The sequence below is a fragment of the Hetaerina americana genome, unplaced genomic scaffold (assembly GCF_022747635.1).
Source record: "Hetaerina americana unplaced genomic scaffold, ioHetAmer1.1.p SCAF_6, whole genome shotgun sequence".
NCBI lineage: Eukaryota > Metazoa > Arthropoda > Insecta > Odonata > Calopterygidae > Hetaerina > Hetaerina americana.
In genome coordinates, this window is record NW_027287205.1 from 25,763,792 (window position 1) to 25,776,618 (window position 12,827).

At 38.8% G+C, this 12,827-nt stretch overlaps 1 protein-coding gene across 1 annotated transcript in view; it reads right to left on the reverse strand.

Moving 5' to 3' along the window:
- hwt (SH2 domain-containing adapter heavyweight) overlaps window positions 1-12,827 on the reverse strand; it is a gene marked incomplete at its 5' end in the record, with an annotated part of 129,148 nt that overhangs the window by 24,478 nt on the left and 91,843 nt on the right. Inside the window, one exon of the mRNA XM_071593980.1 lies at window positions 3,708-4,042. Coding sequence (XP_071450081.1) covers window positions 3,708-4,042 — 335 coding nt within the window. The remainder of the gene's footprint in view (window positions 1-3,707; window positions 4,043-12,827) is intronic.

Genomic DNA, 12,827 nt, shown 5'->3' on the forward strand with positions numbered 1-12,827 from the left:
TGATGGGTTTCATCGTCTGCTCACCACTTATAGTGTGTGTAAACTCCACGTTATCTTAATAATACTTGCAACTTTCCTTCCATTGTTTTTGTTGACGACTTAATGATCAGGCAGGAGGAAAATAAATAGTTTTATCAATAATTTACCGATGATTGGAGTGTTTTCCTTACACAAGCAATGATAAACTTCAATAATGGTTAGACGATGTCTGTGCAAAGTTTAATGTTTCATTGAAATCCAGTCACTGATGGACTAGGGTACCAACTTACCGAGGATATCCATCAAAACGAAGTATGGAGTCTTCCACGCGAATGAGTGCAAAAGTAAATTATTTTATTGCTGTCTACCGAGTTTGAAGTGAAAGATCCGGTCTTTTCCCGAGTATTATCATGCTTTCCGAAACGCATCCCTTAATCCAAGTCACCATTTCCCTGAATGCATGACGTCCTTTGGTTTTCAAGTAACACACTTATAACAAGATAACCGCAATGAATAATACACCCAATAGGTGAGAGGTATTATATAGGTTAAAGACATTAAAACTAAATTAAGTAAAGAGTTCATCCATTTCATGCAATTTCATGGAACACACAGTTGCTAGTTCGAAGGTGAGACACCTCGCTAATCACGAGTTATTAATGAAAAATCAGCACGGTTTTCGAAAGGGCAGACCTTGTGAGACACAACTTGCGCTTCTTGTTCATGATATCCTTATTTCGAGAGATATCAATATTCCAGTGGATAAAGTTTTTCTAGATTTTAAAAAAGCTTTCGACAAAGAACCTCATAGTAAACTACCCATGCAGCTAGAGGCCTATTAAATATATTAAAATATCCGGGGTTGGATGAAAGACCTTTTGAATGGTCGTGTTCAAAGAGCAGTCATAGATAAGGTTAGCTCAAATGCAGTGGAAGTTACTTCATGAGTTCCCCAGGATCTTCATGGGTTATGTGTCATGGTTACTTCATGTGTTATCGGACCTCTATTATTCCTACTTTACGTTAACGACATTTACTCCATAGTCACTAGTAAGATACGTTTATTTGCCGATGATGCAGTGGTTTACCGTGATATCCGTAATCCAGAGGACACAGCAGGTTTATCAGATGACCTTAATGCTATATAACGCTGGTGCGACACTTGGCAATTAGAATTAAACTTTAAAAAATGCGCAGTCATACATTTTGGGAAAAAGAGCATTTCCCATTCGAACGCCTACTGCATTGGGAACACCGAAATGGAATGTGTAGACTCAATTTAATACCTAGGCGTTACCCTCACTCACGATCTCTGCTGGGTAAAACACATACGTGGACAAGCTAACAAAAAATTAGGATTTATTAGAAGAGTACTTGGTAAATGTGATGAAAAGTTCTAAGAGAAATGTTATCTGTCGTTGGTTAGGCCTCATTTAGAATATGCTGCTAGTATATGGGATCCTCACGAAGTTGGATTAATTACCGAATTGGATCGCGTGCAGCGTAGAGGAGCTAAATTTGTAAAACGTTGTTACGATAAACTTAGTAGCGTATCCAAAATATTAGAGCAGCTGGGCACTCGCTCACGAAGCGAAGGTTAAATTACAGATTGAACCTCTTGAATTAAATTGGAAGGTAGTCTCTTTAGCAGTGATGTTGAAAATGTCTTATTACCCCCATCGTACTATGGCAGGAGAAATAATGTTAGTAAAATTAGAGAGATTAAGTATAGAACAGATAGATTTAAAATGCCATTTTTCCACGAAAAATAGGGGATCATGATAACATTGCCTGACCGCGGTATTATCATCTTCAGGTAAAAATTAATCTGATGTGTATTCACCCCCTGCCACACACCCTAGCGGTGGCTTACAGAGCACATAAATAAAAATAAATATAACATTTGGACGGCACAATAGAACACAAAAATAAATTAGATGATACGTAAAAGGACACTAACATTTTAGACAGTTTGAGCTTTCGGCCTTCTCTAAGGCCTTCTTCAGGTCAGACCTTTTACGTGTTATCTATTTTATTTTTGTGTTCTGTTGTACCGTCAAAATTTTATATATATATAAGAGATCTATACCGAACGAAGACACAAAAACAAACACAAATGAAACACACATATTCCGAATTTTCGGAGAGAGAAGGAGTCGTATACATATTTGCTATTTGTATAAGACACAAAATTCACAAATAGCTATACAATACACGATGATGGAAAAAGTTAAGTGGACGGTGATGAAAACAAATAAGGAAGTCAAGGCATAGTGGGGGAGACGAGAGGATAGTTCACAAAGACAACTCGACAGCTTCTTGATGTTTCTAAATTCCTTAGACAAAAACATTAGGTTCTCAACGGAGAAAGAACTTAACGAGTCTATTAATTTTTTAGACATTACTATCTCAAAAATAATCGGCAACTGTACTCTCCATTTTCCGAAAGGTTACTTGTACAGATCATTCACATTGACGTTAAGACATTAAGACACAAAAATTAGCTGTGTTCAACTCAAGCGTTCACTGTTTGACCAGTATTCCCCTGTCCCCACAAAGTACCCAAAAGGAACTCCAAATTATAAAAAAACAGCTGAAAATAACGGTTTATGCTCCCAACTAGTTGAAAAATTGTATGAGAAAAAATTAGAAAAAATTGCGGTCACATCCATTTTCAAATCATCCCCAAGAAAGACACATCGAAATGGAAAAGTATTTTCTTTCTGGGGAATTAATATCGTAAAGTGACCAGAATCTTTCCAGAGAACAGAATAAAACCAGCCTTCTATGATAAAGGCAACTTAAGGAACCTTATATCTAACAGCAAGGACAAACTTTCCAACATGGAAAAGAATGGAGTGTATAAATTGCGTTGTGAGTACTCTGCTATTTGCATAGGAGAAACCCGGAGGAAATTCCGTGAATGTGTGAAAGAACATTACGCCTCTTTCAGAAACAGAAATTCTTCTTCCCATTTTGCCTAGCACCTGCTGGACAATAACCACAAAAGTGACTTTGTTCCTGAGATTTTACATTTGGAGAAGAAGGGTTTAAGATTAGATGCCTTGGAACGTTTGGAAATTTCCAAGAACACTCATTATAAGGGTATGTTGGTTAATGACCTGATGCATTCCTCCCGCTCCCCCCTCCTGGACCTCCCTCTGTTCCACAGCCCCTCTTCCCCCCTGATGCCATACCCAACCGCCCTTTCCCCCTCCCCCAATACACACACACATCAGTTTCACTTCTCTTTCCACTCCTCCCACTTTACCAGCACCCTCCTCTTCTCTGTCTGGTATATGTACAATGCTATGCTTCCTCTGTACTTCACCTGATGATGACTTTGTAAGTCGAAACCTAGGTCGTGCAGACTAAAATGTATGTGGAAGAGCTAAGTATTTCTTTCCCGATCACATTACCAAGTAAAGGAACAAAATAAATATGTATACCAAAGCATGCCCAAAAAAGACATAAAACTGTGCAATAGAGTTAAGTTAAACGATGGATGATTTTAAACTTAAATGAAGTTAAGAAAAAAATTGCATGCAATAGCCCTTCATGTAAAGTACACTAATGGAAGCAGTGGGTATAACTGAGAGAAAAATATTCAGACATGTTTTTGAATTCGGTCTCTTATCGGTCAAGATTTTCTCTTTCATTTCGTTAGCCCGGTGTTTGTCTACGGAGGCGCCGGGAGGTTGGGAGGTCTCCCTCCGGCGCAACCTCACCTGCTCTTCGGTCCTCTCCTGCCTCTCCTTGAAGAGATCGGCGTAGTAGTAGGGCGAGGGGTGGCGTGGACCTTGCGCCGGCGGGCACGCGCCTCGCGTTGGCGAGAGTCCTACCGGGGGGAGGACCCTGGGGACCCTTGGGGCGACCCGGCTCCTTCCTGCCTCCCCTCCCGACGACCCCCTGCCCTCGCCACCGACCCTCTCGTCCCCCTCTCCCGGCTCCCCCTCGCTCCGCTCGCCCGGCGAAGAGGACGCAGAACCCCCGAGGGATTCGTATGGCGTCGAGGTGCTCGCAGGCGCCGCAAATTTCCTCGCCCAAGCCGCCGCCAAAGACGCTGCGTGAGTGGAGGAGAGAAGTAACATGTGTATAGGAAATCACTTACAACTCAAGATTCAGGTTAAATTCAAGTTAGAGCCAGGATTTTTATATGGTTCGTGATCTTGTGACGTTAGACGTTAACACCCAATAGTCAACCCAACACAATATACATAAATACAAATATATATATATATATATATATATATATATATATATATATATATATATATATATATATATATATATATATATATATATATATATATCTTCGAAATGGAACGATCTTCGGCGACGCACAAATATATAAAAACACAGATGTAGATTTTTAGAATATAGAGATACAAAGAAAGGACACTCACAATATGTTATTTGACGTTTCGACAGCTCGGCTGTCGTCTTCAGAATATATATATATATATATATATATATATATATATATATATATATATAACCCATATTCTATGAATGCCCTACGAACACCATCTAAATGAATACAATATATAGTATATTCTCAAAATTGCAGTTATATTATGGAAAATCATCAGTGTACAATTTTGAATGTGATTAAACATTAAAATCATGGAAATAGTTAAGCAAATCATGAAAATGCTGACAAGAAATTCTTCAAATCATCACAAAATGCATTCCCCACGATTAAAAACTACTTATACTAGTTACTCGCTACGAAGACAACGTTTTTATAACAAGTTGATAAATTTGAAAATTAAACCAAGGGCACATTTATCAAAATGCATGTCAAAAGCAAATTAAAGTTAAAAAATATTGCTCATTGTTTTGCTCACCGCGAGCAATATGAACACTTGAAAATATATAAATAAAATTTGCCAATGCACAAGTTTACTCGGACCAAGGGTATTTGACTCTAGAAACCATAATTTTCCTGTCGAAGGTTGGTTTCTCAGGAGCTCAACCTTGGACTAAGCCGTGATAAATACAGCTTGGGGAGACGTTCTTATAGCATCCCTTCCCTCGTATAGAATTTGGTTTCCTACGAAGTTCCATTAACCAGAAAATACTGTGTAACGGTTTTCGGATAACTTCTTCTTTTACAAGGAATTGTATGTACAGATTAAAGGTTTTGGACGGTCACTATTTACTAAATTCTTTGTATCGCGTGGACATCCTCTAAGTTGTCCTACATTATTATTCTTCCTTCCTCTACCCCGCTTACCCAGCGTCCTTCCCTCAATCACCGCCTTAACAAAATCCCACCTTTCAATATTTTCTCCATTTTCGGATTTCCCTAGGCTATCTTCACTTACTGTATTTAAGGATTTGTCGTTCGTCTTTCTCTCTATCCAACCTTTTTCTCCATCCTTCGTTACGCCCACATCTCAAAAGGATCTTATATCAACTGCTTGCCTCATTCACCAGGACTTCAGGTTCATAACAACCAATATGAGGCGAGCAAAAATTTTGAATCATAAGAACACCGAGGATATTTAGGTAAAAACCAATTTATTTGCTGAGAAGAAAACGGCAAATACAATTATATTGATAAAAATGTGTAATCAATAATTATCCCCGAAAATTAACATATTATTGTTCCCAAAATTCCTATTTATTGTTTATGTATTTTATTTTATTATCAATTTTCTAATGATAACTTTGGCCTTTTTTGTATAGAAACACTTTAAAAGGGCTGGTTTTGTAAAGAAAACGGCCAATAAAAACCGTTTTTAGTACAGCTAACATTTTTTTGACAGCACAGCGCTCACTTGACGATTGGTATGTTTCCCTCACACCATGGTCACTTCGTGTCCCTCGTTCACGAGATGGGGAAGGGTGGAGGGAAACCCGGAATCCATCATTTGCCCGCTCTCAAAAAAAGACGCCAAGGAGTCACGTGATTTAATATCTCGTTCGACGAACGGCGTACTTCACTTGAAGTACTCTCTGAATGGCACCCGAAGTTGGGATCGGGATTCCACTAGCAAACATTTTCCCACCACCGGGATTTGAGCTCGAACCCTCGGGGTCGGAAGCCAGCACATTAGCCATCATATCATCACGATCTCCCTTAAACTCAGAAGGAATGAATTACGCATGGAAAATAAATAAATCGATACGTCAATTCTCCACCTATAATTTTTAAATATCAAAAACATATTAGACATAAATAGAGATGAAACTTAAAAAAAAGTGAGTCCTTTATATTAAGAGTGGCTGAGTGGCGAAAAGCAGAGAATAAGTTTTAAGGCCGGATGCTTGCGGTAGCCCAAGAAAGCAGTATTATAGCATTGTTACCGCCTCTTATCCCAGAAGACTGCTCCCACATACATTTTATGGGAAGATATTACTGCCGAAAGCAAAAGAAGGCCCGAAAAGAATTTTGTTTTAGGAGAGAACGTATTAAAGCACACAATGCGTCAATTTATAGCGGTATAAGAAGGGATAAGAGAAAGTTAGATTTTTTTTCAAACTGCAGAGGGTAAATTGAGACAAAGAGCTCGCGTGGCAGTAAAAAACCAAGCCCATTGCTTTTGGTTGGCATGAAGCCCTCACTTCGAAAGTTACAAAAAGAAATTATCAATTATATTTAAGCATTAGAAATTATTAACATACATTGTTGGTGAAAGCTAGGGTCATTTTATATACGTTTACTTTGTTCTTAAAAAAATTCACTACCAGTTCCCTTATATTAAATCATTTCTTAATATTTCACCTTTGGTGTTATCTTTAATGCTTGGTGCAAGCTTTCTCCTGAAAACTTAAAACAAATAGTTTTTTTGGAAGATTCCCGTCGATAGCACGGAGATATGCAAGGGGGGAAAGATTCCATTGCATATATTTTAGCCTTCTACCTACCATCTGACCTAAAGTACTGCAGTACGGGCTATTTATTATTGCATAACGTTGAGATATATCAATTAGACTTAACTCATATTAGCCGGATGAATCATGCATCAATTTAAACAATGCATCTATTACATTATGCATACTTTTACTTCAGCAACATTATAAGCTTAAAATGGATAGTAAAGACATAATTTAAGCGACTTTCCTACACTGAGAATAGCTAAGAGTATTCTTTTGCGCGAATTTCGGGTCTCTCATTGTTGGCTCTGATGCCCAAGACAGAAATATTTTTCTGCCTATTGATAATTAAGCTGAATGACAGCGAGGCTAAAGCAAGTCCTGGCGAATAGTTTAGCGGCAATACACTGGAGACATCAGTTCGTACTCGAGCTCCGCAAGTCTGCGTCATGATTTCCTCGACAAATGTCCGCACGGTGAACAATGCACGTCGTAAATTGAAAAAAATTATGCGGTTACCTGCATTCAAGCGGACTGAATAGGCCCTGGAGATTAGGGAAAGGCTGAATACAGTAGCATTAAGCTTTGAGTACGAGGTGAGGGGGGGAGAAAATGGCGCGTGTCTATTTTGAGGGATCTCACCGAATTTGGACGCACCGGAACCCCATTAGGAGGGGCGCTCGGCACACCCTATGGGTCCAGAAACCCAGCACATCGCCCCTATTAGGGGGCCCTCGAATCGGAGCATACGAACCCTGTTCTCGGCAACAATTCGCAACTCAGCAAAATGGACAGGGAGGGTCCAAGTGACCCGCCGCTCCCTTTGTCGGTGGGGTTTAAACATTTTCGGGGTGGAAGCGGGAAAAAAATACATCGATCGATTCCCATTTGCACAGAGGTTAGACGCAGATCGTCTTTCGCACGGACCTTCCGCTCGTTGGATATTAATGAGACCCTTCCGCGGGCCGCCTACACGTTCGGAATTGCTAATCTTGACGCTTTTCCTTCCATTCGCAAAATTTAAAAAAGTGGAATCGCCGGGAAAGAAGCTAAATAAAAATTTGCAGATTAAATATTAGCGAACATTGCGCTTTGCTTGATTTTGGCCGAGAGATCAAAAAAATACAATCCATAAAAGTTGTCGTGACAAAGTCACGTAACCTTTTGAATTAAGGAATTTTTCCGGAGTACACAGATTTACCATTAGATGAATATCTAAGTGACAGCGATATAGCAGAGTGGTAGTTTCTTCCATCAAATTCTATTCACGATTAATGAATAGAAATGGCACCATTTCAATGATTCTTCTTTTCTGCTAGAATTGAAATAAATTTACTATTAAGCCCAGGACTAGGTGCTGCTTTTATTTAATGCCTCGTAGCAGTCACTATATCAATGAATTATTAAGGATCGTAACACCAAAATATGCGAATGTGAAGTATTTTAATGAATTATTAGTTGTACGGCGTTAATTTATACAACTATATAACCATCCATGTTTTTCATAACTTCAGCAACCATTCGTAAAATATTATATACATAAAAATACTTTTTCAATGAACAATATTTATTATAATCCAGCAAATCCTGTCACGCATAACAATATAAAAATGACATCAACCCTTTCCCTCTTCGCATTTTTGTGTTTTGCTATAAATACTTCTGATATAGCATTCAGCCATACAATTTTGGCAATTAGAGCCATTTATTTTAAATAACATCTATACTGGCTGGGCTGAAGTTTGTTCCAGTATCCATGGCAACTTGTTTAGACTTACATTCAAACAAACTGCAAGATGTAATGTTTCAGGAACGGAATCTTCTATCTAATACATTTTTTACCCGAACATTCGATGGGAGTCTTTTACGTCTCCAAACATGCTAAAAGCCATAATTATATTAATTAAAACATCAAAGCTTTCATTCTGAAGGCCATATGGTCTTGAAATTTCGACCATTGTGTACATATAATAAGGTGTGTCAAGCACGTCATGATTCATCAAAAAGAGTTTTTTCAAGAAATGACACACGCACGCCCTAAAGCTTTTATGCGTATCAAAAACACAATCAACTTCCCACTTTTAAGCCTTCTAAAGACAACGTAGAGAAAAACTCGACGAGTGGCTGGTTAAATAATTACAAGTGGTATCTGGCGACGTTGAATATCTAAAATATATCTCCATGTTGGTGAAATTTAGAATACAATTACGTTCCTGAGCATCTGTGCCCTTACATTAACTTGAAAACACATCCAAATGTGTCATTTTAAATTTTATTAAAACCTATCTTGTAGTGTAGTCCACGAGTAGAGGTGTAACACCGCTTTTATCTGGTCAAAAGCTTCATTAGAAAATCCTTTTCATTTTTTACCGTTTCATCATTGGCCATAACATCTATAGGTAGGCCGTCAGCGCTTAGTTAAAAAAATATCTTAGAAGAAACTTAAATAGTATGTTACTTTACATCTTTGAGAAATTCACCACGTTTAATTAGAGAGTTTTACAAATTGAAATGAGATATGCAAGAATCGTAACTTATATTTACGAAAGAGAAAATAAAATTAAAGAAAAATGCCACATAATTTATAATACCCACAGTAGTCAAATTTCATAAAATATTAAAGGAGCTGGAGGTAACTGGGTGCCACAAATGAGTGGGCAAGAAAAGTACAACAACGCTATTGGCAGGGTAGTTTTAAAAAAACAGAATCGTGTCATTTAAGTTTTTAAAATTAAAAAAAGGATATTCTTAATCGAGTTAAGAGGTACCATTGCCTTGGCCTGTAAAGTTAGTATAATGTGTGTCTGAAAAATGTTGCTCGGCTACTTTGTAAAAACATACGAGACAGGTACATTAGCGCAATTTTGCATTAAGCATTCACTTAATTCAAGGAGAGAAGAGCACATCACGGCACATTCCGTACAAAAAGCACAAACTGAGCAAAAGATAGGGATCATATCACGTCAGTAATGGGCCAATGTTGGCCCTGAAAACACACGTGTACCATGCATAAAAAGTACACAGAATAGCGGCTTCATAAAAATTCAGGAAAGAGTGGGGAGGAAAAGCGGAAAAAGAGAAATTAATAAAGAGACAAATCTTCTGATATTTGATTTTGGTTATTTCTAAAATTTGACCGATTTCTTTAGGAAATATAAGGCAGTCAAATTAGTGTTGACTCTAATAGTTTGAGCTACCAATACAATATTAAATGAAACTACGGTCTCAGCATATTATCTTACTTGATATATATTTTCATAATTTTTCAAAAATAATTTTTCCGTCATTATTTTATGCCAAAAAGTCACTCAATATAATGGGTGAGGGAGCAATTTTATTTGAAATGGCAAATCTTGTTCTTCTGAATTCGTCAAAAACCTACTTAGACAACTATCAATGAAACAATTAAAAGTGATAATTTATTAACAGAAGATGATGAGGGCTGCGAACCTATCGCAGCAACAACAAGAAAAATTAACGAGAGGTTATTTTCTTTGAGGGCCTCTTTAAAATTTTAAATTTTTTGTAAATAATTTCTTAGAAATTTCAATGTAATAATCAAAGCTTAATAACATTTCAAATTGAAGGCAATTTTTAAGCACTTTTCAGCGAAATTTCAGCTTAATTTCCGGACGTGTATGTATATATTCATTTAAGTAATAACTACATAAACAGGTGGAGCCTTAAATTTTGCTTGTCCTGAACACCAAACTTGAGTATCAGGGAAACCTAAACTGGGAAAGTTTGAACGCCAAAAATATTTCTTTAAATATGATAATCAAACCAAATTTCCACTCTCTAAGTTCTCTTCATACTTACTAACTCGCTTTGACGCCTGTCAATATACGCCAAAGGAAAGGAACATGTTGACATTAAGAGGTTAGCGGATACGAATATTAATTATAGATCTACGTCAAACGATTTCCAGGATTAATGACGTAAAGAAATAATCATTAATGATCCTGGTGACGTTGATGAAATTGCCCGCGTACGGCAAACAAGATCGTATATTTTCATTTCTTTCGCATCGCATGAGACAGTTCCCTGTACCGGGATAAAAATCACACACCCGGGCCTGAAAAATCATGAAGCCGAGCCTGAAATAGTATCTCACGTTCCCCTCTTCAACGCCACCTTTAGTTACGGTCATAGAACCTTTGACAGTTAACGACACGGATCTTTGTGCACATATAAATAAGTACCATATATAATATTAATAATATTATAGTATAAATATTATGGTTGGGAGCGTCGTCTTGCATGGCTTAGAAACTTGATTGTTGAAGCAAAATAATAGACGCAGTTAAGATGTTTTTGAAATGTAGAGTTGGGGAAGGATAAAATAGGTAAAATAGACAAAGAAAACAAGCGAAAAGGTACTCCACACTATGCATAGGGGGAGGGAAAGTGAGAGAAATCAAAAGAAGGTAGGAAAGATGGATGCAGAGCATTTTGACTGACGGAGGACGGGTAGGACGTTAGGTAAGTGAGGTAGGGATACGAAAAGTATATGTACACATATAAAATGAAGGAAGGAAGTAAGTAGGCGAAATTGATGAAGGGTTTATTGCAGTGTGGGGTGTCAGGTTGTCTTGTTTGGCGATCACAAAAAATGTGGGGGTTTCGTCTGTGTCAATTGAATATTTCCTTTAAGCTTCATTTAGGGTATACGATTATAATAGCGTGTACTGCCAGGGCATATCAAAAACCTAACCGAAGACAGTACGCTACTTGTAATAACAACATATAAATATATAACGCCCAAGGAAAATGTTCACGAAGGGGAATATAAGTATGGTCACAGCGTAACAATGGTATTAAACGTTAAAAACACAAAAAAGACTCACGATTTTGCTTTTTGAATATTTCGGTGGCACAACCACCTTTTTCGCCAGAGGGCTCATTTGTGCGCGCTCGCGTGTATGTGTATGTATATATATATATATATATGCGTGTGCGTGTGTATATATGTATATATATACACACACATACATATGCGTATAACGTCATTTTGGTAGTCTCTTTGAACATTGTATACAAATATGCATAGTATATTTATATTTATTTATACATCTACAAAGATCCATGACAACTGCCAGGGGCCTATGGCCGTAACTACAAAGGTGGCGTTGGAGAGGGGGGGCATGAGATACTGTTTCAGGCCCGATTTCATCCCTCTCAGTGCCGCAGGACGTCGTCATTTCGTTCATCTCGGGGAATATATTACTCCCCCGACGAGCTACAAACGGCAAAGCTGAAATAAAGAGAAGCGCTGGGATTGCCTCCCTTTCCTCCCCCGCCTCTCAAGTCGGTTGTTTTCCGCACATCCGAGCACATGCTCTCCTAAGCATCCCTTCCTTTGACGGGACTCTCTGGGCGATCGATTTTGGACCACTTCGTAATAACTCTCTCTCTCACTCACTCTCCCCATTCGAGAAGAGAACACCTGCTTAGGGAGAGAGAGAGAGAGAGACAGATAGAGAAAGAGAAAGAAGATGGTGGGGCGAGGGACAAGAGAGGAGGTCCGTTAGAGAGTGGCGCCCCAAGTGGCCATTCTGGGAACCATTTCCCGTCGTCCTACCCTCTCGCCACATGATCTTGCGAGAGAGAGTTAGGAGAGGGGTTTTGGACGGAGGGTGATAGGGGAGGGAGGCGGCGTCGTCATGGCAACCATCGTTGGGTTGCGCGGTGATTGTTGAGGGGAGAATGGAAGGCGGCGAGCCGCTATCCGACCCCTTCTCTACTTCAGCACCTCACACCTACTGTGCAGTAAATGCTTAGCCGCATGTGGGAGCATTCCTCATCCGACCCCTCCTCCCCACCAGACACCTCCCTCTCTTATCCAACACTCCTCTCTCTCCCCTACGCACACCCTATAACTCCCCCCCTCTTCCCTGTACATATACCGTTTTTTATCGGAGAGAGATCTATATGTTCCCCACCGCCGCGAGGACATAGCAAACACAAAGCGAGAAAGATCTCGCCTCCCTGCATTCCATCTCGTTTTTCGCTATCCATCGCAA